This window comes from Chaetodon auriga, chromosome 13, assembly GCF_051107435.1.
Source record: "Chaetodon auriga isolate fChaAug3 chromosome 13, fChaAug3.hap1, whole genome shotgun sequence".
NCBI classification, from domain to species: Eukaryota; Metazoa; Chordata; class Actinopteri; order Chaetodontiformes; family Chaetodontidae; genus Chaetodon; species Chaetodon auriga.
The window spans coordinates 5989643-6012325 of record NC_135086.1 but is presented as its reverse complement, the minus strand read 5'-3'; the positions used below and the strand labels follow the sequence as shown (position 1 = coordinate 6012325).

General features: G+C 43.6%; 1 protein-coding gene across 1 annotated transcript in view; it reads left to right on the top strand.

Annotated features, from left to right (window-relative positions):
- tns1b (tensin 1b) overlaps positions 1 to 22683 on the top strand; it is a 151368-nt gene that overhangs the window by 50091 nt on the left and 78594 nt on the right. Inside the window, exon 3 of the mRNA XM_076747214.1 lies at positions 5703 to 5740. Within this exon, the coding sequence (XP_076603329.1) occupies positions 5703 to 5740 (38 nt within the window). The remainder of the gene's footprint in view (positions 1 to 5702; positions 5741 to 22683) is intronic.

The following is a 22683-nucleotide window of genomic DNA, read 5'->3' as shown; positions in this document are numbered from 1 at the left end:
AGCACAAACCTCAAACCTGAACTCGCGCACGCCGTGCTGTCCCATTTGTCGGGCTTCTTGTTGTATTTACAAGCTAATTTGCTGTGTTTTTGGTAGCTGCAGCTTGAATCAGGGGAAACAGCTGTTTCAACCAAACAAAGCCAGGCTAATACTCACAGACACAAAAAGGCAGACAGAAGGTAAACAAACAGAAGTTGTGTTTTGTCAGGTCGAATCAAACAGATGACACAGAGTACACAGAGCGCCTCCATGGGAACTCTCACTCAGGATTTGCTCCGCCGTTCTGCTCTGTTTTTGGGAATCTCCCACGTCAGGAAAGCCTTAGCAGCTGGATGAAGGTGGGGCTTTACCCACAGAAACCCAACACTGGCAGGGATTTGAGCTGAGGATGATGTGTGGGCTCAACGATGACACTCCTGCATGAGTCAAAAGACGGATAGTGTTGACCGAGTGTCAATAATTACTAACGTTAATACTACACAGGTATTGCAGCAATTGACCGAGTACACAACAGAGTATTAGAGAGAGTGTGTGGGCACATGAAAAATAAGATTTGTTTAGAAGAGAGGCTTAGTCATGTAAGGTCATCAGCTGTTTACGCACTTTATGGAACAGCTAATGTTTTCAGAGGACATACTACCTGACCTGAAGGCTGGTGTAGCCTTTCTAGTAATAGTGGGGTCTAATTTCCATAGCAGGTGATCTGAATTAGCTTAGGAATCATATAAAAACTTAAAAAAAGTAAAATTTTCTTGCATAATAAAGATCACATTTAGAGATTTGTTTTGGTTATGGTGCAAACACAAAGAGCTAGTTGCTAATCTGCCATGACTTACAGTACAGATTCATCTAAGCGCAGACAGAGCTAACTAAAACTCAAGGCAAACTCGCTGTCTCCATGGCAGCAACACACTCTGCTTCCTGTTTGCATCACTCAAAGCATGATGGGAACCGTAGTGGGTTAGAATCTCGAGGTACATTACTCCCATAAAAACAGTACAGCAACAAAAGTGACCAAATGCATCAGCATTAGCAGATTTTCTTGCCTGGGTTCAGTTTTTTCCTGTGTTTAAACACTTTGTGGGCATTAATTCCAAAAATCCAAATAATTTCAAGTTGAGTAAATAAACCTAGAACATGTGTCGTACCACTGACGTGCAAAATGATTTCTGAGAAGCCCGGCTCATCCTTAAAATGACAGTTTTTGGTGTGCCGAGCTAACACGTGCACTGACAATGGCAAAAGCCTTCAAGTAGATTCCTCAGAGAGTTAGTGTGTGTCTGTACACACCAGTGACGCACTGTGCATGTCGGCACATTGTATGTACGTATGCACATGTGTTGGCGCTCACGTGTTCCTGTGCATGAGACGGAGAGAAAAAAAGAGACGGAGTGAGTGAGAGTGAGGGGGGAGGAAGAGGAAACTCTCCAGCCCTGCCCTCTGATTGTGTTCAGTGTTGGAAGGGGGTCCGGCCCAGCCCTGTGGGAGTACACGCTCATTCCGAGGGACCAGGGGAAGGAAATCACCCCGCCTCAGCCACACGCCCCCACCTCCGTCTTTTCCCCCTCCGACATTGTGTAGCATGCCGCAGACCCAGAGTCAGATGGCAACTGGTGCTCCATGCTCCTCATCATCTCCTCACTCTGACCGCCTCCTGTCCGTGCTGTCCTCTCATTCGCTTTGTGATTGATGGGAGCAGTTGTCTCACTCCATTATTCATCATTTCCATATAGCTCTTCTTCTCTTCTCTTCTGTCTGGCATCTCCTTTTCTCTCTCCTCATCCTCATCCCTCCTCATCACTGCTCTGCCCTCTCCTCCCCCCGTCTTCCATCCCTCCACCAGGAACATTTCTGCTCTGTTTATTCTCCAAAGCTCCAACTTCCTAACAAGGTAAAGCCTAACCCGAGTCCTCTGGGCTCAGCGCTTTCACACCCAATATGGAAGTCCTGCTTCTTCCCATGTGGCCCAGGAGTGTTGTTTACGGGGACTCACGTGCTGGGAAAGTCTCTGGACATCGTCCTGATGGACACACACATGGCTTTTATGCTTATCATGCAAACAGCCAAGAATGTATGAATTTCACATTAATGAGAGCGTTCCATGTGACTTATGTCACATCTGGTGTGTCAGAGATATTTTGTGCAGGCCTCAGTGTACTATCACTGATGGGAACTGTGCAAAAGAGAAAAAAAAATCAGAAATGTGCTGGAAAATATCAGAACTTTGTATACAGGTTACCAAATAAACAGCCTCAAAACTCCAATTTTGTTCATTTCTACATTTTATATCCGGTGAAAGCAGTGCTAAAACTGTTAATCTACGAACAGTTTTGACAATAAATAACCAGTTTGGTATTTGAAAAGCAGAAATGCCAAAGTTCCAGTTGCATTTTTCTGGTTTCTTAGTTTTGTAAAGTCGGATAAAACACGCACTTGAAGATGTCACTAGGGGCTCTTGGAAGTTGTGACATCCATTTGTCACTATTTTGTGACAGTTTTAAGACTAAATGATTAATCAGCTATTCAATTAATCAAAAAACAGATGGAGAAAATATGGAAAACTAAGGTGGAAAAGAAGAGTTGCAGCCCTAATGGAAAGGTCATACGCTCCTCTGCGGGTTGAGAAAATGCTTTAGCACCTTTGCATAATCAAGAATTGATCAAAATGTGAAATGCTAACCTCATCCAGAGCATGTTGTTCCAAGCTGAGCAGAATGTGCGATGGACTTTGTGGGTCACGTTGTATAGAAGAACTTTCGGTTTGACCCTGGGAACACAGCTCTTGGAAATGTGTATCCCGGTAGGATTTCACGGTGCCACCCACATTTGAAGGTCTCTAATTAAGAAGTCAAAGTGACTTTCAAATGTTACCCCCCAAGTGCAAATTTAGTCCTGCGTGTGCCTAAATAGAAACTAAGTGCACCATGATGTAATTACACATTTGGCTCTAAAAGGAGAGCTTCTCACTTTCTCTAGTTTCAGTACACACACACACACACACTCTCTACCAGCTGATGGAAATAGAAGTTAATCCAGAATCGTCGTCTTATTTACGATTAACAGTGAACATTTTGTTGCATGGCCTGATGTTAGTTATGACATCATTATTCTGGCATTTAGCAGTGACCTGTCAATCAAATAAAACATGGCTGCAGGTTCCTAAATGACACTTCCTCAAAATGAGTGAATGATTCTTGACCCTGAGCTGCTCTGAACACTTAACCTTTGACCCTGAACCCGGCTAAAGGCTATTGCAGGTTTATAAGAAGCCTTAGAGTTGCAGACTTACTAATATTATAAGGGCATAAACATAAACACCACATTTTAAGAACGAGCCTCAGGAGATCAGTGTTGATGATTTAGCAAACCAGATTTGAAAGATCTGATCTCAACTCCTGAGTTCATTGTATAATAGGCAACGAATTAAACTCTTTAAAGTGGCTGTAAACATTTTTTGTTTATGGACTTGTCATGCTAGCATTAAAGAAATATAAGCACCCAAAAATGTTCACATTATTTGCACAGAACAGCTGATGAACCGACTGTCCAGCCAATAGCAGGAAATTAGCCAGCAATGGACGGTGTGTCATCTCTGTACATTTCTGAAGCACATTCATAAAAACCTCATGTTTTTTCACACCACACGGCCGCAAGCAAGCAATCCAGCTCTGGTTGTGATTCTTTTAATTGACTTTGTAACCGTCATCTTGAGCTGAACGTTCACTGGTTTGAGAGGATGAATTTATACTCACTGCACGCTGGAACGCATGTTTTGAAGAACAAAGAGTTTGTATGAGGAAAATATGCTGTGAGTAAGGAACATACGTACATGAGAGGGACACAGTGTTTAAGAGGAATACTTTATATCTGATGTGAGAGGCCTCAGGGATCAGACGCCGCAGAAGGCATACGACTGACGACATAACACAGCACAACATAGACATGATCTCCACTCTCGCACTGTGTGAGCACTGGCCACCGCCCAACTTCATATCAATGACTTAACAGCTAATCATGATAGATATTACACTTGCTTTGAAAAATGTGGCTGGAGACAGGAAGAATAACTCATTACATAAGGTGTGGAGAGTTCCAGTAAAAGCATACAGTCTTCTCCTTTATTTGGAAAGCTTACGCCTCTGCACACTGAGCTGTGTTTTTATTCTCTGTCCTTCGAGGGGATCTGACAATTTATGAGCCGCTGGTCCAGGTGCTCTCCCCTTTTGACCCTTATTTGTAGACCCAGCGGGAGTCCACTGAGGAGGCTCAGGGCTTGAAGGGAAGCTGCCAAAAATGTATTGAAATTCAATAGCAGGACGATGTCTTTTATCGGGTTTGTGTGCGAGATTTTTAGGAATTCCTTTCAATGCTGATTCCCACATAACATGTGGGAACACAGTCTTTATTTATTTCCTCCTCTTCAAAGTGGCTATAAACAGCATTTTTCTACCAATAATGGATCACTTAACTACTTCTATATGAACAGGGTCAGTTGTATTATTAGCTGACTCTGCAGTTTCCCTCAGATCCTCAAAGCTTTCGAGCATCTTTCAGCCCATTGTTTTGATTTTATGGACCACAGCTTGACCATGTTGGTTCCAAAGTGTCATTTCCAGCTGTAGCAAGCAGCTGAAAAGCTGGTGGAGTCCAAAGCAAAGCTAAAAGTGAGCAAGAATTGGACTTACATTCGCCATTTGGCCAGAAACATGACTCCAAATAAATGCTAATGTTGCTAACAACTTAAAGGGTGATGATATGCAGGAAGTGTGGTGTTTCCAGCTTGTTTCTGTTATTGTGCACCTGACGCCATGGGATTGTTGTGTTTTTAGTCATGCTAACAATAATGTTGGTTGATGGGTTCCCTACTTTAGCCCAGAATGAAACATAATGCAGTGATATGGTAAAGATATTTAAGTTCCCCAATAAGTCCAAATGACTTTGGTTATCCCCTGACTTTTCACCAGCAGGCCAGTCCGCTCAAATATCTCCACATCTACAGCAGCTTTCACAAAAGTCAGTTTAGGCATTCATGATTCCCTTAAATTTTCATGCAGCTCTGCAGAATTTGGTGTCATGTGAAATGTCTCAAGACTTATCGGCATGAAGTTTTTGTTCAAATGTTGTTTTTTGACCAAATACCTGCAAAAGTGAACCCTGTAGCTTAGTGCTAACTAGCTAATGTTAGCATGGTAACAGCCCAAAAGAGGAGGGTCCACATATGGCACATATACAGTGGATTACTATATGTGTGAGTGAAAAGGATGAAGTATCCGGATTGAAAGTTGTTTACTGGGGAAAAGGACGTGCTGTGCTGTAACTGAAAGGGACTAAAGGGACTGAAAGGGACGTCCTGGATTCTGATCCAAATCTTTCAAGTTAAATGGACACAGACGTCAGATCCTTCATCCAAACGAGTCCTTCAGAATAACGAATTAAGCTTTTGATGGGGAGCGGGTGTTCAGAGAGCACAAAGCTAACATTGGGCAGCATTAGCCCACTAACAGCAGATGATATTTGACTTTGACCGCAGAACAAACACGCTGTGGAATTTGAGTGAACCTCTAGCTTTTTCAAACCTCCTTGACAACTTCTCAATGTCATGATTCATGCTGGGCCGCAGCGTTTGGCCCTCCACACGATGTTTGGGAGATTTTTATGAGCTGTGAAGTTAATTTCATTTTCTCTTTTTCTGTTTTCTCCAGTGTGCCGAATAGCTTGCCACAAGAAATGTGAAGTCAAGGTAAGAGTTAACCCATTTTTTTTTTAAAGAAATCACACTCAAACACACAAAGTGGACAAATATTCGCTGACTTTCTTCGGGTTTTATAAATCAGGTGTGAGTTGCTTTCCGCAAAAGAACACCAGGAAGGCTCCTCCGTTACATCTGAGCTTATCGGGAGGATATGTAATGCTTTAGGTGGAGTCAGCTACTCGTCTCCATGTGTATGTGAGTGTATATACTTGCAGATGTTGGGGTAGGTGGAGTTTGGGGAGTTTATGTTCTGCAAAAAAATCTTAAGAATGTGTAAACAAGTCCTCTTTGTACCAGAATGTGTTTATGTTGGATAAACTCTTGCGTCTTGGAGATCGCCCCGTGTCTAAAAATAAAAGACCTCTGGATGGAGCCATCGCTTGAATCATCTTGCTTTGGAAAGTCAAAGAGGACGTAGAAGAAAATGAGAGGGAAAACAGACGAAGCTGAAGTTCCTGCAGGGTCGTAAGAGAGGGAAGGTTGTATGTGCGGTGAGCGTAAAAGGTACAGCTGCCGTGAGAGGTTTACAGGAGGATTTGCACACATGAGCACACACATATACAGTACATATGCACACCTATATACACACACCCTTCATCTGGTATCCATTATTGAAATGGGTGCTACTTGCCAGCTTTGCCCAATCCCTCTTTCTCTCACAGGAAATGCCAGGGGTGCAGGGCACGCTAAGTACGAGGTGGGGCTTTGGCCAGCCATGCAGGACGGGCCTCTGGTGGAAAGTTATCAAACAAAATGTCCGCAATGATAAGCCCAGCCCATGGCACCCTCCTCATTTGTCTTGAATTGAAATCATATCATAGATTTTATGATTTTTATTGGCATGTTTCAGCACACAAACTGTATATAATCTCACTCTGCCTCTGGCTCTTCAAGCAGGTCTCAATCCAGCATCATCCTCTGATGCAAACATCACCTACTGCACTCTACAAATCATCCTTGATTATCTCTGTGATTCCTCTCATATGAGTACTGGATTACTTTGCTGCTCGTTATTGTCTAACCTCATTTTAAATTATTTCCTACCAAGTATGCTAATGATTAAATCCAATGACCTGCTGGTGTTTACAATTTATGAGGAGTTTTTGCAGTTTTTCTGCAGGCCCTTTGTCTTTAACCTTGGATTTGTCGAGTTAGCATTGTTAGCAGTCCTAATTGTGATTGAGCTGTAGGAGCTAGCTAGCTATCTGAATGAGCTCGCTGCACAAAGCATGAGGATATGTCACTGCTGAACTCAAAGGTGTTCCAGTTGGATTTTTAGCACCGTCCGTTTGGATGTGCTTCACCACCTGCAGAAGTTGTGGGTAGTTTATTTATGCATGAGGTCGTATTCCAGTAGTATTCCTGTGTGAGTGAAGCTTATTGAGGATAAATACGTAGCCAAAACACAGGGTGCAAAATGTCTCTTGTCCTCTATTTTCAGCACAACCCACTCAATATTTCATGCAGCTGTCTTGAAGAACAAAGTGTGATGTATGACGGCGTGTGATACACAGTTCGTTTGAATTTCAGGAAGTCAGAGGTCAGATTTGTGGGAGGGGTCATTAAAGGAGCCCAGAACACACTCCCAGCGTCTATATATACAGAACTGAAACTTCCATCTCCAAAAATCACAGCAGCATTTCCTTTTCTAAACATTTCAACTAAAAATGTCATAGCTTTGGCAGGAAGCAATTTGCTAACAAGCCTGAGATGAAAAACAAGGGAGTGACCACGGCGAGGTCAAGCTCGATCGCTATCTGCACCCGGTCAGGCCTGCGAGACCGTCGGGTGCGTTTCTATGAATTATTTATTTAAAATGAGTCAGATAAAGCTCTTTTCTGTGTGCTGTCAGTCATATGTGATCTTACATGTTAGGAATCTAAACCCCTGATAATAACTCTTAGCTGGGACAGTTATCCCAAGTACACACTACAGTTATAAATCTCTGTCTGGAGATAGGACTAATACGTGGCCCATGTTTAACCTGGCAACTGCAAACAAATGGTCAGACCTGTGTGTGTGTGTGTGTGTGTGTGTGTGTGTGTGTGTGTGTGTGTGAACACGTGTACCCCCTCGCCCCCATGTGTGTTTGCTCACAACTGGCTGTGAAAAATGCTTTAAATCTTGTCAGTAAGATTTCACTCCTGGGTGATGACAGGAAGCAGCCAGAGAGAGTGTGTTAGATCGCCCTGGAAGTTGAGACGAGAGCGATTTCAAGGTCAATTTTCCCAAATCCTTGTACACTTGTACTGAAAACCCGACCTGTCACTTCACTCTTTCACGTCTTCTTCCTTTGCTCGACTCGACCTCTTTATAAGAAACACATTGTCAGGATGTGTGGAGCTTTCCCAGCGTGCTGCTGTGAGAACATTAAGGAAAGGTTAAACCGTAGATCTCTCAGTCTGCTCACGCTAATTTCAGTCTCAAACATACCTACGATGCAGCACCTCCTCACCAGAAAATGGATGCGTTGTGTCTCGTGTGAAACCAAAAGTCAATGCTGACGTATTTTAACTTAGATAATGTATTTAAGTTACATCACATATTTAACAGTAAAGTTTTTAACCCAAACGACGATAGCCACGTGATAACGAAGGTCCGGTACGTCTGCAACTGGTTCTCTCCAAAGGTGATATGTGTTACTTTGGGAGTCATTGGCAGCTGACCTCTTCCTGTACATATTTAGGTATGAGGATGTGCTTGTGATGCGCTTAGAAGCTCCCACCTGCAGTTCAGTGACACAACTCTACGGCACCCTCTTGTGCGCTTCCAGTTTTCCTCTGAGCTGGAAAGCAGTTCAGCAAGTTCCCCCTGAGTCTGACATGGAGCATAAACATACCGTACAAAATGATATGCTTCTCAGTTGTGGTCTGTGGTCTCAGTTGTTTATGGCAGCAACACTCACCCTTCGCCCTTTGAACCTCAGGCTGTTTTACAGGCTTTTAGTTAAGTCCACCCCTCTGTTTTGTTTTTTTTTTAATTGATTTAAGATACAGAATGGCGCACAAAGAGCTCCTGTGATAATTTGGACCGTGTTTGCTGACGCCTGAAGACTTTCGTCCATCCAGGTATCGAACTTCTTCGTGCACCTGGTTGAGATGAACCCAAAGACAATATATCAGCCAATTTGTAGCTTGACTGAATCATAAACAACTTGTCAAAAACATGAAACCAACTGTAAATGTAACTGAAATACTTAATGTCCAATTAAATTAGTATCAGTAACAAGTACATTATAAACATCGGTACCCTTCTGACATGTCCGTACTGCAATTTGTTGCTACTTATCTGCCAAAACTTAAACTATATTAAATGCCTGATAAGCTAAAAGTGGCTAAATTATCAGCCCCCCTGATGCACCGCTCAGGCTCTAATGGGTTGGCAGCACTTAAAGTCAGGAATAAGCTGAGGCGCTGAGCACAACCTATTGGATTTCACTGATCCTTCGTTGCCTGTCAGGCGTGTTTTGAGAGGGAAACTACCGTTCCACTGTTAATTAAGAGCGAGGTCTGAGAAAGCACAGCGGAAGAACATGAACACACGCTCACTTTGTTTTCATTTTTCCCAGCTTCTGAAATTCTGGAGGAAAGTCTGGAGGAAAAATCACATGTTTCTTTGTGCTGGCTGGCCGCCGCGTTGTGTTTTTGTTGTTTCAGATTGGTTATTTGTGACCCCTTCAGTTCCTTTCACTGAGCACAACATGCTTCAGTTAGAGATCTGTAGCTTGCAGCTTGTTGATGGATACGTCCTCATTGTTTGCCAAGTGAAAAGCTGCTAATTGCTCCTTTGTGTCGTAACAGTGATGTGGTAACATTCTTAATAACTCTGGTTCTGAGAATAGACTTTAAGAGAGAGGATATCGAATAATCAGACAATAATGTGTGTTCTCCAGTTGTGGATACGTCTGTACATTTGTGGTCGATTACCTCAACTTTCCTCTTACCTTTTCTTTCTGGATAGAAGTCCGGACCACTGTGTTTGAACGAGTCCTTCTGGCACCGCGTGCATGTCAGTGGCAACCGCTCCCCGACATTTTTAACATTTTTCGATGATCATCTGGAGATTAAACGTCCTCAGTGTGGCTGAGAATAAGACAGACCATCCATCTCTTTTTATTTACTGCCCGCAAGTCTTTGACACATCCAAACACCTGTATCCACACATGTGAGGTGCATTTTTGAGAGCGAACATCAGGTCTGCAGCTGGCCGCCCCCTCACCTGTTGAACACAGCTTTGATTTATAGCTGTGGAGGGCTGCAGTAGTTGCCTGGTCACCTGGAGCCAGGTAGAGCTGTTGGTCCTTCACTTTGATCCAGGCTGAAACATCTCCACCACATCTGGATGCATTGACATGAAATCTTATGGTCCCCAGAGGATGAATCATAATGACTTTGGTGGTTCTCTGACTTTTAGGTTCGCATTTGTGGCTTTGAGTGAAATGTCTCAACAGTTATTACAGTCAGGCTCCTCTCAGGAGGGATTTTTCTTGATCCCTTCACTTTCCATCAAGCATTTAATTTACCCAATTCTTCCTTTGGTTTGTAACTAAACTCTCACTCATTTCACTCGTTGTTGGTTAATTTTCTATTGATCAACCAATGGATTACTCAACTAATCATTTCAGCACTAACACCACTGCTTTAAACGTTGGTTAAACATGCAGCTGTAGTGTCTATGACTTAATTTGAAGAAGAATTTCACAGCATTGAAAGTCTTTCTGTCCTCAAACTCCATTCTGCCTCATGTAGCAGCAGCTGTCAGGATCATTTGGCATGATTAACCTCGTCCTCAGCGGCTTCCTCTGGATTCCACACGTTGCTACAGGGCTGATTTATCACACTGGCATTAATTGGAAGCTTTGGAAGCTGTGTCACTGCTGCAGCAATACAATAGCAGAGGGCTGTAAATTGTTTTAACTTTAATTTCTGTTCAGTGGTCATGCAGCCCCTCTTAGAGCTTTGTAGGACTTGATGACATGCACAAGCTCTTGCTTGTAGATAACGTTGTTTGCACTTTCCGCTATGGGTTGTAGTTTTTAGCCATTCTGAGACTTAAATATAATCACAGAGCTGACTTCCTCATATATAATTCACACTGGAGAGCGAGATAAACTTGCCATTAATAGAAAGACGTAGCACATTATTCTTTGACTGTAAGAACAGCAGGCATTACATAACCTCAAGTGAAGTTTCAAAGATGTCAGCATGGTATCGAATCCCAGTAACAACATTAACAACTTCCTTCCTTTTCCATGCGGCGGCTCCGCAGTCGGTGAGAAAGGGGAGCCACAGTAGGAAGGGGAGCAGCTGGGGGGGTGAGCTCCTTTTAGGAAAACATGCAAGAAGCCATGTCAGAGTGGTATCGCTGTGACAGACTAAGGGCGGGGACAGAAAATGGATGGGGTGGGGTGATAATCAGGATACATCCCTGAGTCTGTGCCATGCTGTCTGTATGCACTGCATTTTCTCGTAAGCAGCTCCTCGTCTGATCAAATAGTCAGCCAACAGCTCGGAAGCTAATTGAATTAGCAGTCACAGGACAGGACACATGCTGACTGCTCTGTCCTCCGCCGTATGATGGCAACGGTTTACGGGAACACAACAACAACACGAGCATGTGACAAATATGGCCTCTAATCTGAGAACCCTTACTGAATTAGAAAGTCGGTTTCTCATTTTAGTTTTATCAGGATTGTTGATTAGTTTCGTATAAAGAGGATTAGAATTAATTTAATGAGTCAAGTGAGTCATATTTAGAGACGGTAATACAGTCCCAGGAGGACATTAAGACATCTTTAAAGCTGCGTTAACAGATTTTTTGGCTCTTTGGGGGGCTGTGGAACAAGCTGCAAACAACACTGACATATCATCACATTAGCAAACAATTGCTTATAGTTATCCAGCAGATGTACAAGCAAATATTGAGCAGGGCAATGCTAAACTGCTCCGTCGAGGAGGTAATTCTCTGTGGGCTTGTTGACACCTGTCACATTACACGCACTCGTTTAATCCACTGTTAACATAAAAATATTGATAAGCGCGGCTTTAACTTTGACCTTCAAAATAAAAGATGCTGTTGTCAACTTAAGCTCAAATATGAGCTCAACAATTTTTGGCTGCAAGACGTAAAGAGCTTTCCTTGTTCCAGTACGTGAGTGAATGGATTACGCAAGTGGCTCACGGCCATGTATTTAGTAACTGCATGGTAGCGACATGTGCATAGATACAGCAGAGAAAACAAACAGGAACGCCCAGCCTTTTACATGATGGAGTAATCAAGAGCTGCTGGAAAGAATGTCAACAATGAGCCAAGTGCATGCAGGAGACAGCCATGGAAGCAATAAGTGAGGGGGATGACTCTGTAGCGCATACAGTTGCATGAATTTTATGCCATTTAATTTCATCGCCCTCGAAAACTGTGTTCTTAAAGCTTTATTTTCTGAGGAGCAGTTGCTGAGCATGCACCCTCCTTTCTGCTAATCTTCTCTGACCGCTACAACAGCTGTGTGTGAACTGGCCCGCTGGAGGACACGTCCTCATTACATCCTGAAGCAGCTCGGAGGCTTTTCACCCCACCCATGTCTCTCCAGCCTGTCTTTTGATTCAGAGTGACATCTTTTCCATCTCATGCCTGCTTCCAGCTGTCTAATCATGACCATCCAGGAGAAAAATCCACGTTAAATCTGCTCTGAACGCTGCCTGGGCGTTGGTGAAACGTTCCACTGGGCGCCGGGGGACGGCGATCTGCTCGGCTCTGCCGTTTCTTGGGAAAGCCTGAGTCAGACTCATGAAACTGGACCTCACCCAGCCAGCTCTCTCCCTCCCTGTCCCTCCCTTTCTTTCTGTCTTATTCTCTGTTTATCTTTCATTTGAGCTGTTCTTCTGTCTGACTACTTGTTCTTTCTTTGATGCTCGTCTCCTTCTTTCCCACTCATTCACCCAACTGCAGCATCTGCATTGATGTCCTGATCTGTTCTGGTTTGCTTGTCACTCAACATTTCCCGAAGATGCATCAGGTTTGAAAAGTCAAACTGAACACAGCGACAGCCCAGTGATAGGTGCGTTTGTCCAGTCAGGGAGGATTTGTGCTCTCAGAGAAATCTTACTCAAAAGCTGTGGAAGTCACCAAAAACGTTGCGTGGTCTAATGGTTGTCTCTTGTAATGTTGGTGTGATTACAGACAGCAGTCTCAGGATCATAATAAAAGCCGGGACGCAGGAAACCGACCAGACTAAGGGAAACATCTTAGCCTCAAAATACAGGCGGATAACTTTCCCATGCTTTACAATGCCTAACATACAGAGATGTAACTATTGGTATGTGTAATTGCACTGCAGTGAGTAGAAGCACTCATACCCACATGGACAAACACAGACACCAGAAAAATAAGGGGAATTCCCACTGGCCTCAGATCAGCCTGGTCTCTACATTAAAGGTGTGCCTCTCACATAAACAAACGTGTTGTTTTCCTACTGTAAACCACATGTCTCCTCTCGAGCAGCCCCTCTTCCTTCCTGGCCCCTTGTCATTAATAGCGAATTAAATAACGCTTACTGATGCAACATCTGGTGAACACGGCTTCAGCTAAAGGTGTTACTTTTAGAGCTGCCTTCCATGTAATTACTTCTGAGCAACATCAAAGACAGTGGCCATTCTTTCCATGCTGCGGCATAATACTTAATGTGCTGCAAATTTGTACCAAACATTCTTCAGTAATGTCCCTTTGTCTGCTACTGGATAAGAGCGGTGAGTCTGCGGAAAGGAATTAAAATGCCAGAATGCTTACTTTACTTTTTAAGCTTTAATTAAAGCCGGTCTTCCTAAGCTGCTCTAATCAATATCTATATTGACAATCATCAGAGTCATTTCCAGCAGCAGCAGCTTGAGGCATTACTGAACAAACTTGCTGTTTGCTTTCCTTTGAGTCCTTGAGAGGTCAGCGATGCCTCTGGTGAACCGGAGGACGAGTGAACTTGCCCTGCTTTGGCTTCTACTGCAGGGCTTTTTGCATAATTTAAGACGGAGGCTGAGTAATTAACTTGTTATCAGCTGGAGAGTAAATCCAAAGCGCTGCCCCGTCCCATTAACGTACCAATCACAGCTGAACATGAACATGGATCTCTCAGTGGTCTCGCTGCTGTAATACCTCTGCTGCCAAGTGCCTCAGTTCAAACTGCAAAAACACTTCAAAAAATGATGGGAGCAAATAACATTTGTTAATACTTTGAGCTTGTGGGATGATGCTCACACATGATTTTGCAGCCTGCAGTTGTATATCGCCTTCGGTGTGCATGTGAAAAAGATGGCATGCACATATCTGAATGTGTGAATTTCAAAAGAATTCTCACAAATCAAGTTTGTGAATGTTGAGTAAAGTTTTGCAGCTGCAGAAACAAAGTCTGAGGGACGGACCCACGATTCCTGCCCGTGTGTACAACACTGACGTCACATGCTATGAGCTATGAGTTAGAAGCATGAATTTTGACCCTGTTTGACGGCTGAGGTGACGAGCCAATCAGCCGAATTTAATGAACTTTCTGCAAAACTTAATTACACATTGACAAACTTGAATTTGTGTTTGTTTTTGTTTTTTTCCAACAAATGGACGCATTTAGAAACGTGCATGCAACTTCTTTACACATCCACACAAAAGGCAATTTATCAGCTGTATGCTGTGAAATCACTGGTGAGCATCATTAGTTTTTAACATTTTCAACAAAAAGCTTGATATGCGTTATGCGTAGGATAACCACAGATGTAGTGTGGGAAAATAATCAGTTAATTAAATGGAAACTGATCAGCAGTCGTCTTCAGCCGCCTCACTGTGTTACATACTGTACTCTGTGAGGTGCATTTTTCCGGTTCTTAATCTTAAGTTCACATGCATATCTCATTATCAGCATATTAAGACAGACTCGCACTCTTGAATGATTTGTTGGCGTTGTGAGTTGACAGACATGCTGAGCTGGTGACTGATAAGTGTGTATCTCCACGCCGCTGTTGACACTGTTTGACTTTGGAGCCGCTGTGAAGTCAATGGCTTCATTCATGGGACCTGTGTGTTTGTGTGTGTGTGTGTGTGTGTGTGTGTGTGAGAGAGAGAAAGTCAAGGAGAGAGGGAAAGAGACAGAAAAGGCGGGTGGAAGGGGGGAGACTCATATTTAACCTGTAACTTGAGAAGCTGATAACAAGGAGAGAATGAAGAATGAGGTTGCGAGAAAGGAGTGTGTGTGTGTGTGTGTGTGAGTGTGTGTGAGTGAACGAAGGAGAGAAAGACAGTGAGACAGAGAAAGAAAAGAGCTGTGCTTTTGTTTTCCCCGAGCTCACGTCCCGTTTCCCCCTGATCTCCCTGGGAAATTCACTTCGATATTTTCTCTCCCTTCTCGTTACTCATGTGTCTCCCCGTTTGGGAGGAGGGTGAAAATTGACTGAACAAGAGGGAGGAGAAAGAGAGGGAAATAGCTATAGCTCGCAGCCAGACTTTGCCTGCTTATTCAGCGCTGAGTGCTGCACTGCGCCGTATCCAGTTGTGGGATGTTCAGATTTGCCTTTGGCTGCACTTCTTCCCACTCTCGCGCTCACATAAAGACTCTTTAGACGTTTTTATGCTCATTTTCTGGGAGGAGGAGTGAGAGAGGGAGAGACTAGCCAGACCTATTTCCCTGGAAGCCTGAAACACACATAGCAACTCTCCCTCTCACTGACACACACACACACACTTGTACACTCCTCCGGCTCTGCGCTGCACCAAGGTAACAGCGAGTGGATTTAGCTTTAGCCATCTGGACGGAGCGCAGAGAAAACCCTCTCTGCTGCACGGAGGGGAGAAGGGAGAGGACGATGCAGCACTAAAGCACAGCCGGACAGAGAAAACCAAAGAGCGAAAGAGAGAACGACACACACAGTGAGACAGGATGGCCACCGCAGTGTTTCAGGTAAGGAGTGTGGCCGGAGAGGGAAAAGAGCTGCTGCCTGTCTGCTTTCTGAGCGCCTGGCTGTCCCAAGTGTTGGCTGTGCCGTGCTCTGTGTCACAGCAAACCTTCTGCATTATAGATCTGATGGATCTGGTGGGGAGAAGGAGAAAGCTTAAAGAGCTGTCACATGTATGCTTTGTCAGGCATGTATGTAACCTGGCATAGGTGCGCTCCTCGGTTGGTTCATGTGTGTAGGTTTCCCTGTTAGAGCAGTTCTGCTCTGGTGTTGCATGTGTATTTATACAGTAGATTTGCAGTTTGTGTGTGCATTTGTACGGTTACATGTGCATGAAAAGTGATTACAGTCAATATGTGTGTCTGCATGTTTGCACAGCTCAGTGCATTGCCCTGCTTGTAGTATGTGCGCTGTAGCTGGATCACAGGAATGTGTGTAAACTCGCATGTAAGAGAGGTAAATTGGAATTTGTGATTGTTGTGTTAGTGTAGATTTTGTATGTATTCATATATGCAAAGCACTGGTCGTTTCTGAAGTGCTTGTGTCTGTGTGTGGTCTCCTTGGCTTACCATGTTTTGTGGTTGGTGGCCCATGGCCATGGCTGGAATGACAGTGGTGGCGTATGTCTGCTCTTGTTTTCAGTTTTCTGCTCTCTTCTCTTTGATGCACGATGAATGATGAACAATTTGTTGCACCTTCGTCTGTGCTTCCTGCATTCTGGTAAAAGAAACTGCCCGAGGCAATGATATTTCCTCAATCCAAAGTGCTTTTCAAGTCAACTGCAGTGTTTCACAATAGGTCCTTGCAAGAGTTGTTGCAAAAAATATCAACCCAGGCGTGAGAAATCCCGACAGCGCTTTGGGAATTTTTGGCACGTAGAGTGAGTTATGATTGCCTCCAATTTGCTACAAATTGGGGAGAAAAAGAGTAAGTGCATACAGTGTGAAAACACAGAGCATATTCTTAAACAGTTTTATAAGGCGGCACTGTACGCTGACAACTGTGATTATCCCAGTCAACCCAGTCTGTGGGTGTCTGGAGTCTTAATGCTTCTTATTATTACTTTCTTCAGCAGGATGCAGTGCTGCCAGTACCACATGTATTTATATGCTGCAGTTCAATGGAGCTGTTGTAGCACAGTGGCAGCAGAAAGCTGGCATCATCCCTGTGATGTGTTTGCTATGTACATCTGCAGCTCTTTGTGCATCGTGCATGTTCCCTGTCACCTCCAAGCTCCCATCAGGTACAAAAGACTATATTGTACGTGGCAACCAGAAGCCAAGTAGCACTCTTATACTGGAGCTGGAGCTTAAACACTTTATTCAGCAATATACCTCTGAGTCCCTTTATAAGAAAGGCCCAAAATGTTAGGTCGATTTTTGTTCTTTGTCTCACGGTTGTAAACATCTCAAACCATTGAGTCAAATTTTAACTCAATGAACTGTCTGATTGTTTAAAACCTCAAGTAATTGATCAATTTATGGCCACTTGGGGGCAGTGCAACAAGCTGTGAATACAACACTGGCAAACAGTACGATCACCTTAGAAGCATTTTGGCTAATGTGGCTAACAGTCTCTAGTTGCTTTTTAGCTGTTTTTTGTCTTCACGAACTCCTGAGGGAAATATTTGGCTCTTTAGTTGCAAAATGCTCCACTATGTTCACCAGCTTGTTGCTAACTGTGACTGTCTGCTGTTTGGTGATGAACACATAGTGTACAGTGTTCTTTCGGAGCTTTTTAAACAGCTGTATGACGTCGATGAGAACAATGAAACTGAGACGTAACAGCAAAGTTGTGGGCAGGAAAATCAAAACAATGAGGTAAAAGTTGCTGAAACATATTGGACAGGGCTGAGGGGGACTGCAGAGTTGTGGTTCTTCATCACTACGAGTGGCCACATGGTCCTTTGAGCCATTGTTAATACAAAGATATTGATTAGAACACTTTTAAATGCCGTCCTGTAATGTGTAATATTTGACACCGGCGTTGTCATGATGGCGATGATGTGCGACCCACACATTCCTCTGAAGCATTCCTTGTCCAACATAAATGTAACACAGCACCGTCCTGCCCGGACAGCGGCATTACCCATGACTCCCGGTTGTGTGGGAATGGCGCACATCCACTGGCAGGGAGCCCGTGCCGGACTGGATTTCAGAGGAGACATTTTTCATCATTACCATCTGCCAGGGAAACAGCGCTCCAGTCAACCCCCCGTCCTTCCTTTAGGCAACTCATGATAGATGCCTAACCACAGTCACACACAACCACACATGCAGCGAGGACAGGCGCAGGAAGGTTAGGGAAGGTGTGTGTTGAGTGACTGTGTGCGTGTGTGTGCGTGTTTCTGGGATTATGGATAAGGCAGTGGTCCATGACCATATAAAACCACCAGCATGAATTCTCATGCTTCTCTGCTGATGTAATCCTTCCTTGGTGTGTGTGTGTGTGTGTGTGTGTGTGTGTGTGTGTGTGTGTGTGTGTATCTGTGTTTCAGACACAGCTTGAACCTCCTGCTTTACTGTGGATTGTAAAAGACAAGGTTTTCTTTTAGTATTGATACAGAACATGCTGCAACTGTGCAAAGTCTGTTTGATGAAAGTCTCTCTTAAAAGTCCTTTTATGAAACTGGAAGCTTTGTTCAATGTGTTCAATCCACAGCAGCATGAAGACCACCAACTCCAAGATACAGTAGGTAGATACGGTGGATAAATGGATGGATAGATACAACAGTGGATAGACAGAAAACTTGGCGTCGACCCTTGATTTAAGGTCATGAACGTACATTTAAATGAGACAATGTTTAACATTCACTCAATGTTATTCACAAGTCCAAAGTTTGCATACACAGAATCGGTTAAATCAACACGCAGCTCGATGCATATCCCGTCTAACATAACACATACTCTGTTGCATTGTTGAATTTCCTATATCCTCACAAAACGCTCCGGAGCTGAAGTGTGTGCACAGCAATTTATTTATACCCTTTGTCCTCTGGACTAAACGCTGGCACGTACTGTGAACCTGCAATACATTAGCAACATAAATAATCTATCGCTGTGCCAAAGCATCATGGCTTACAGTTGGGCTTTTAGTATAATTAATAGCATCCAGAGAGGGCTCAGTAAAAGCTTTGCATTTTTCAAGGGCGTCATATAATGTTTCGCTTATGGTCGTTACTTAGCAGGTTGTCTGGCACACATGAGGAACCGCTGTCATAGGCCCAGAGGAAGGCGTTTAAAGAGTGTATGAAGGAACATATCCGGAGACTAACGTTGCAGTTAAAATGAACAGTGGAGCCTTTTACAATTTACTGCTGTGAGGCTGCAGCAGCTCAGCACAGTCGAGACACCACGAAGCCCACCAACTTGGACCAAACTGCCCAGTCGTTCACTCAGAGCTGACGTCATGTTTTCAATTTCATTGTTTGGTTTTATTTCGTGCTTCAAGTCCAACTCACTCCGACCAGGATTGTGCATCGAATCCGTTTGTTTTTCAGACTCTTGGGGTTGAAAGTTGTGATCACTGGAGCTCAGCTCTAAATGAAACCCACAATCCCCGTTTCTCCCCATTTGTTCTTCAGTGATAACCGGTGCCAGCACGCTCACATGAAAGCTTTCTGCAGACCCTCACAGTCTAATACTCCTTAAATAAAGGAACTCCTTATAATACCCCTAAAAAGAGGAACATTATAGTGAAACATTTAATGACGGCTAATCTTTTAAATGACTCCATGCAATCAAGCTTAAAGCCTGGTATAATGGCCCTCATAGTCTAGAAAGAAGGAAAAAAAAACATTCCCAGCCTTCAATGTGGCATTTTAGTTTGACAAGCGGCTTTACATTTCTAATCACCAAATGACATCGTTCTACATTTGCTGTGACAACACCAAGATGGCTGCCACATCATCCGCCAAACTGCCCAAACCGTTGGCTCGACTCGTACTGCTGTAAAGGTGGCCGGCCTTATTTGACCCTTGCAGGGCTCCGTCTCAGGAGCACAGACCCCTTTTGGCTTCAAAGCAACATGATGCTTATTGAATGTGGCTCCTCCAATGAAACTCAGCTGAAGTTTCATTATGTTTAGGCCCCGTGGAGTGTTTTGAGTCTGCAGATGTATAGATTTATTCAGCTTTTGATGCCCGGGCGAAGATGTTTTATGCTGATGGAGAGGTAGAATTAGGTGCAGCCTCTGGTTAAATGTCAGTGTCTGTTTGAGATCAGTGCCCCTCCAACGGGTGAAACTAAGTCAGACGGACATAAATCTTTGCCTTAGATGTTTGCCTTTTCCCCTCTGTATGGTACAGGAGATTATGAACACTTTTCTATCAGTGTGGTTCCCAACAGTATAGAAGATAAACAGGATTGACGGTTTGCATTTTCCAACAGTTTCTGTCGAAACTTTCCGGTCTGTTTTCAATTTCAGTGATTAAACCCTCTCAGGGTAATTTTGCCTTGTTACTGGTTTGGAGGATGGTTAGTGTGGATGCTTTACCTTCTGAGTAGTTTGGGGAAGAGTTAGTCTCTTCCTCGTCCGACATAACAAAGTAATGATTTGTTGAAGCGTTTTTTAAGGGAAGATATGTTGGTCCTGCCCAACAATCAAGCAGAAACTCAGACAGGAGTTTGATTATGAATGTAGATCAGTTCTTTAAGGTCTGCAGGACGTTTGGCAGAATCACCATTTGTAAACACTTTCTGGTTTCATAGCTAATCCGTAGTATGGAGCTATTTGTGCCCAAGTTTAGCAGATCCGCTGGAAGTGAAAGAAAACTTGGGATGTTGTAGTTTTATGTTTTCTGTCTGAGCTAACCTGCACCCACAAGCCCAGTTCCAGGTTTGACGTCTTTCAGTGTGTTTGTTCAGGAGGTTCATGATGTCACATTTTAGGATTTCACCTACAACACCACACCAGTCGGCTCCTATCTTAAGTCATTTACTCTGGATTTAGTTGTCGACTTGAGTTCTTCAACGTGAATCTGTTGGACTTTGACAAGCTGCCATTGCTTTGAACCTCTGTGGTCACATATTACATCACTGCACACAGCTTCTTATGAGGTTTATGGCAGACTTGGAGAAGCAGCTCCTGGCTGTGCTCTAAAGGCCTCAACTTATATCAGAAGTTGCTGGAAAGCAGTGGAACCAGGAAGGAATGGAGTGGGCGGGGGCTTTTTTCTGCCCTCTTTAAGGTTTTCTAAAATAACAACTTTCAACTTTTTGATAAGATTTTTCTGACTCGTGTGTCAATCAAATGTGCAGAGAAACAGAACGCTCCGATATCTGTGTTGGTGGGCGTCACATGGACCTTTTTCACTGGGAAAGTGGCAAATATTACAAGTGCAAATGTTATATAATATATCTTCATAATTACAATATTACCAAATGTCTTTCAGATTATGCAAGAATTTAAATTTCATGGTGAGGTGATGGACGAAGCGTGAAAGTATTTAGCTTTGAGTCATGCTCACTTAAATCAATTAAAAACATCACTGAGACTGCAGTTTGTTTCCATATGACTGAACATCTATGTGAACACTATGTGAAGTATGTGCCCTGTGTGTGTGTGTGTGTGTGTGTGTGTGTGTGTGTGTGTGTGTGTGTGTGTGTGTGCGTGTGCGTGTGTGTGTGCCAGCAGTCAGGAGGGTGGAGAGGTTGTTTTCTTTTGTCTTTTTTTCTTTCTTATCAAGCCTTCAGGAATGTTTATAGAAAGCAGACATGTTTCCGTCATTTTGCCAGAAAGCCCTCATATTGTTGTTTGCTTTTCATGGCTGATTGGTGGGGAAGGGGGCTTGGTCTCGAACAGAAAGACAGGAAACATCGGTGCAAGGGCCCCGAATCTCTCGAAGCAGCTGAGACATGAGGACCGGTGCTAAAAGACGAGGAGACGTTTATCCCTAAACGTGCATACACAGAAAAACACAGCATGCATCATTCATTAAAGATAATCAGATAATTATTCTAAAATAATAATAATTATTATTATTTCTGTAAATGATCATGTTCTCTGTTATTTTCACTGTGTAAATGCTGCAAATTCAAGATTTAATGGCTTTGATAGCTTGTTTATGAGCTGCTAATGGCAGCGCTGATTTTGCCTTCCTGGACATATTATTAATATTTACCATAGCAATATTTGTGCCAGTGCAGCCGTGATTAATGCTTGCGGGAGTCTGGTTATGCAGATCAGAGAATGTATTAATGTTCTTTCAGTAGATCTCAAATGCATATTGAATGTCAAAACTGTTGAGTGATTGTGTTCAAAACAATCCGGAGCAAAGAGAGAACCTCACCATTAATTCTTACATAATCTCCATTCTAACGTTTCCCATATTGGACTGCGGGTGCATGCATGAGGAAAACCATTTTGTGCAAAAGAAAGGGGAGTTGACAGAGGAGTAGATAAAGGAGGCAGAGGAGAAGGACGTGAGAGACGGGCAGAGAGTTTGGCGGGATTAAATGTGAAACCCAAACCTGCTCATTCATCGTAGAAACAGCGAAGTGTGGGAGGGTGGGTGAGTGTGGCAGTAAGATCCTTGCATGTTAACCCAAGTCTAAGTCTGTCATATCGTTCCCTCCAAAGAGGCCTTCTGGCAGAGTTTAAGCGAGCGGCTCACCTTGTCGTGGTGTGCTAATGTCAGCGTGGTTGACTCCGAGCTGAGGCTCGTCTCAGCTTGTCTGATTTCCCACCTGACAAGAGGCTGAGGCACTCCTCACGCATACAGCCAAAACAAAATGTCACCACAAGTCCATTTAGTAGCTGCTCTACGGCTTTCAGTCATACCACATGATCTTCATCCGTTTGCGGATGAATCATTTTAAACAGGTTGGCTGGTAGCAGGTGATAGCATCATGATTGGGTATGAAAGGGGCATCCTGGAAAGGCTCAGTCGTTCACAAGCGAGGATGGCGTGAGGTTCACCACTTTGTCAACACATGATTGGATGAAGGAGATTAACACATGGACTCAGGAACACTTTGTTTGCAAATGAGCAAATTTTATTTA